The 5,193-nt window shown below is 37.0% G+C and overlaps 1 protein-coding gene across 1 annotated transcript; it reads right to left on the bottom strand.

The window, feature by feature from the left end:
* Window positions 1-2,795: 2,795 nt before the first annotated feature.
* LOC101296805 (RING-H2 finger protein ATL51-like) lies at window positions 2,796-4,182 on the bottom strand. Its single transcript, XM_004307109.1, has one exon. The coding sequence runs from the start codon at window positions 4,007-4,009 to the stop codon at window positions 2,951-2,953; it is 1,059 nt and encodes a 352-aa protein (XP_004307157.1). The 5' UTR covers window positions 4,010-4,182; the 3' UTR covers window positions 2,796-2,950.
* Window positions 4,183-5,193: the final 1,011 nt, after the last annotated feature.

Consider the following 5,193-nt stretch of genomic DNA (forward strand, 5'->3'; position numbering starts at 1 on the left):
ACTCACAGACGGATCAGTAGCTCATACTATCATGTATATCAGAATTGTCTTTCTAAGGTGTTTATCCTGTGCGAATTTGTATAAGATGCCGATTACTTTCTAAGTTGTCTACATTTTTTATTTGTCTATAATGACTAAATCTTACAGATGCTTCTCCTAAGTGATTTTCAAAAATTGTGCTTTATCAGGTTGTTTATTTTTTGATCCATGTAGATTAGGTAATAACCATTGTTTCAGTAGGAAAATAGGTACATGCAACAACTCCCTTCAAATTTTGGTATCAGAGCCTATACGTACTTCATTATGTAAGAATAAAGAAAATGCTTCAAGAGAATTAATTATACCTAATTTTTTGTCCATTTAAAGTAACTAAATAGTCACTAAAGTTGAATAAATGGTAGATAAGAAATGAAAGCCGAAGATTGAATCGGCATCTTATACAAATTCACACAACAGAAAAACCCTAGAAAGACAATTATGTTATACAGGACAGTATAGGATATTGATCCGTCTGTGAGTCGTAAGGTTAAAGAGAGTAACTTTGTAGGTTTTTATCAATGCCAAAAAGACCCAAGAGCATGTGAAGAATCTAAGAGCAGAAGAATAATTTGAGAAATTAGTAAGAATATTAGAGCAAGAATTCAGACTTTAACAAGACCATAAACCTCAATTTCCAAATAAGTAGTTTGAACTGGGAGATAACCAAGATTGTTTGTCTACTGAGCATAATTTCTTGTTAGGAGCATACAATAAATTAGTAGAAAAGCATGTAATTTTGAAAAGAGCACGTTACAAGAGCAGTTGAGTTTTGAAATCATAAACTGATGAAAATCCTTGGCATTATAAAAATGAGAGGAGCCTACTTGTGTGTGTTAGTAGTATTCACTACAATATTCTCTTCAAGCTCAGCAGGAGGTGAAGAACATGCAAACACGAACATGTGCTATAACTGCTATCTTCAGTATGAACAACTACTGCTACCTTCATGCTTGAGGAGATTCAAACAAAGAAATGTATGTATGGAGATTATATGAACATAAGTTCGAGTGGATATGTATATAGTTGAGGAGATATCTGTGGATGATTGAGGTGATATGTTTATGGTGGGGGAGATGTGAACATATGGTCAAGAGAATCTATCTATATGCTTGAGGAGATATGAACATGAGATAGAGAAAATATGAACAAAGATTTGCTAAGAACACAGAAGACACTTTATGATACTAAAACAAACTTGGAGAGATTTGGTACTGATATTTTTTCTTCTCTAGCGTATTGACCTTTTCCCTTTAGTTCTTCTGCCTACTTATATTAGTTCTTGGTCTAATCCACCGTATGGAGCTAAACACAGGTGGCTAGTGCATGCTAATATATGTACAACATGCCATGCAAAACTAGACAAAAGACAAGCAAAAGATGACAACCCTTTCTCTCTGAGGCTCTCTACACTAGACTACATGCATTTGACATGAACTATAGCACAAAATTTCATGCAAAATGAAACGAAGTTCAATTTACCATAAGCCAAAGGACATACACAAGTTGATAAGGAGCCAATTTTTTTTTTTTTTTTCAGCTCTTTGTCTTTTTCTGCTCATGGATTCTTCATCTGCTCGTGCGTCTTTTCGGCATTGATGTAAAAACCTTTTTTAACCTTACGACTTGGTATCCTATATTGTCTTGTATAGTAGAATTATTTACATAACAGCGGTTCAACGGCTTGATATATGTTATACATATATATATATATATATAGTAGAAAAAGTTCACATGATAGAAGCACAAAACTCATCAGAACTGGGTCTCCCCAGAATATACGACACACAAAGCACATATATAACACATCGATCAGCCATTTTGCAACATCGATAGGAACATGTCTAAAATAAAATCACTATGACTAGTATGCCAGGGATCATATCAGGTCATGTTTTTCAAAGGTAGCATGAGCTGAATTAGAATTATGTGTTTATACTAGTACCATGCGAGACTACGTACATACGTACGTACTCAGTTAGTCATACAATACGTATATACGACGTTGGACGCTTCGGTAAGCCTGGCGCTAAGAGAAGTAATTAAACTGTTTGCAGATGATTTTTTTAAGTAGGGACGAGCAAGTTTGGGAAAGTTGTCTTCCCTGAACGTATTCCTGTTAAGAGCTCATTGTGGAAGGCCATATCGGATTCTCCATTTAATTAACAAATAAATCATAGCCCCACTCACGTAATCTTAATTATGTAGCTGATTTGCAAATTGTGACACATTCTCTTCGTGGTTCAGCTGTAAACGAGGAAAAATCATCCCATGAAGATTCTGCTAGACACGGTGTATATTGAAGCAAAATAAGTCATCGCATGCATGTTCAAGGATCAGTCGATGCGGGAGTCATGAATAATTCTTCCAAGTAAACGCGCGGTTGATGGCTAATGAATCAACCTCTTAGTTTTTCTTTTTTTCAAGTAGGGGCACCCACAGAGGTGCACCCTTTCAAAAATAGGCGTATGCCACTTCCAGCGCCGCGCACACGGTATTTTTTAGTAAAGGCGAAAGAATAGTTCACTATGTGCTCAGCGCCTCTTAGTTTAACATCTTGATTTCTAAGAGCTAGCCCCAACACCAAAAGATCCGCAGTAATCTGAAAGTTTTCTGTTTACTTGAAACTGAAGTGGCTTGCTTGGTCTGGACTAAACTAGATAATAAACTGAAGGGATAGTTTTGGTTGAATTGGGCAAAACATAATAAACTAGATACAATATCTACCAGTGCAACATGGAAATACAAATTAGATTGGACATCATTATAGCTAAGGCACTAGTATTATGCAGAAGAGTTTCTACAGTGTATACCTTTTCATTCATAGTCAAGTAGTCTCAGAGTAACATCCTGCAGGGTCTCTCGTTTTGTATACATAATATGGACAAGTTATACATATCCAATGATGGTTTAATTAATTAGGAATAACAGAGTTGTTTTCCTTTGCATACCTTGTGAACCCAAATCTCCCAGTTGAAATAGATCTCTTCAAGACAAGAGGTCCCTTTACCAAGCTCACAACTTCATTTCTAATATTGTTGAATTTTGAATTCTGTTCCCCAGACACAGCTCCTTTTGAGGACCCTGTTTTCATACAAAACTCAAAATTCTGCATCGGAAATTGCTCGCTTCGATCCATAGAAAAGTGGAAATGCTCCATCTGGTTTTCCAAGTCCTCATCATCTTCATCATTATGTAAATTCAACACCTCAATCAAAGATACCGATCTTCTTAATCTCTGGATCTCATGATTTTGAACACGAAAGCTCTCTTCTTCCCTATCTTGAACCACCAAGACACTTCCACTACTTGTATGCTGGTATTGATTGATCCGCTCCAGCTGTGAGTTATCTTCAACAGAAGGCAAAACTTGTCGACGATGATGAGCAGGAGGCACCAAGGCAATAGCAGGAGCAGCAATATTGGACCGACAAAGCGGACAACTAGAGTGTGACTTGAGCCAAGCATCAATACAAGGAACATGAAAAGCATGGCTGCACTTTGGCAATAGCCTTAAGCTCTCATTTTCTTCGAACTCACTCAAACAAACAGAACAGTCTGTACCTTCTACCACCCCATCATTCTTCTTAAACTTGTGAACCGTGATGGACTTGATCAGTGACTCTTCCATACCAGTGTTAGAGCCTTGCCACGATTCATTAACCGTGTTCGGATTCGCTTCCCTGTCAATATCCCTAGCGCCGGTACGTCGCCGGCAATACTTGGATATGATGGTGTAGTACGTGACAAGAATAAAAGCACTAGCAACGATGCCAATTAGGGCAATAATGAGAGGAGAGAAGTTTATACCAGAACCCTCTTCGGAGCTGTCGCCCAACTCGGAAGGTGGTGGAGGAGCAAAGATCATGTAACACCATTGTGGGCAGTAGATGCTGCAAACTCCTTGAGAACAGTCTTTGAAAGACTCATACGGTGGCCAAGGATATTGGTTACTATTGCTTGCAGAGCCCATATGACCCAAAAACCAAAAAACACTCAACAACTCGATCTCTTTGATTCCCTCACTCGGATTAGCTTGATTTATGATGATAACATGTTCCTGAAGAAGGAACTGAAAGAGAGAGGAGATGAGATAGTGTTAAAGAAAAGAAGAGCAAAACGAGGGGCTTAGATGCAAAGGGAAGCAAAGAGAAGCAAAAGAGAAGGTGGAAATGGATGTGATATGTGCCTTATATTCCACTTTAGCTTCGACTGTTCTTCTTTAGCGTTGGCATTATTCATGAGAGGTGGTGGTTGCTTTTCTTGTCTATTTTAAAAGTTTGGATGATTGGTGGTTGTACTGTATTGTGATCCAAGTGAGTAATCTATTAGCTTAAGAAACCATCAAAAGCTAAGTCATCGTTTAGTCGGTGATCAGTATAGGTGAGACTGGACTCTTTGCATTTTCTGTACAAGTTTCTTTACCACACTTCCCAACTAACTCCATTTATTCAATGCCACCTTATAGAATGCTCACACATCTAGAACAAAATAAGAAACTCGTTAATGAGTTCTATAATGTTCTATGTTTCGAAGTAAGTAATTAGAATGACACGTATTAACCTCACAACAACGTAATTGCGCATAATGCTCAAAACAACTGTAAAAAGAGCATAAATTGTCATTGCTGAGAATGATGTTTAACAATTCACCAAAGTGAAAAATCAAAATTAACTTTACTTTGGTTGGTAATTTAATTTCTAAATAATGATCTAATCGGGAACAAGATCGGCGGAATCTAATTTTTTTTCTTAGTCAAGTAAGTTGGAATTGGGTAGTACTGTATATATTTTGTTTAAAACAAGGGACATGAAAATGGTGTATAGCATTATACCTCTTAGGAGTTAGGATATCATCGAGAAAAAAAAAGTGAAAAAAATTTACCTCTTATGATTTACTATTGTGATAGTATATGTCAAAAAAAACTTGATTAGAGCAATATTTAGTTTCAGAAAAAATTCAGTTTACTACCCTGAACTTTAGGTCTAAAATCAGTTTGATACCTCATCTTTTTTTTAATCAGTTTCATACCTAAACTTTCAAAATGACATCAATCTCGACCAAAATGACTAAAATAGCCCTGGTTAATCTTTTTACCCTCTCTCTCCCTACATCCAAATCCACCACACGGCCAGCGTCGGCATCCACCCCTACCAC

The sequence above is a fragment of the Fragaria vesca genome, linkage group LG7 (assembly GCF_000184155.1).
Source record: "Fragaria vesca subsp. vesca linkage group LG7, FraVesHawaii_1.0, whole genome shotgun sequence".
Lineage (NCBI taxonomy): Eukaryota > Viridiplantae > Streptophyta > Magnoliopsida > Rosales > Rosaceae > Fragaria > Fragaria vesca.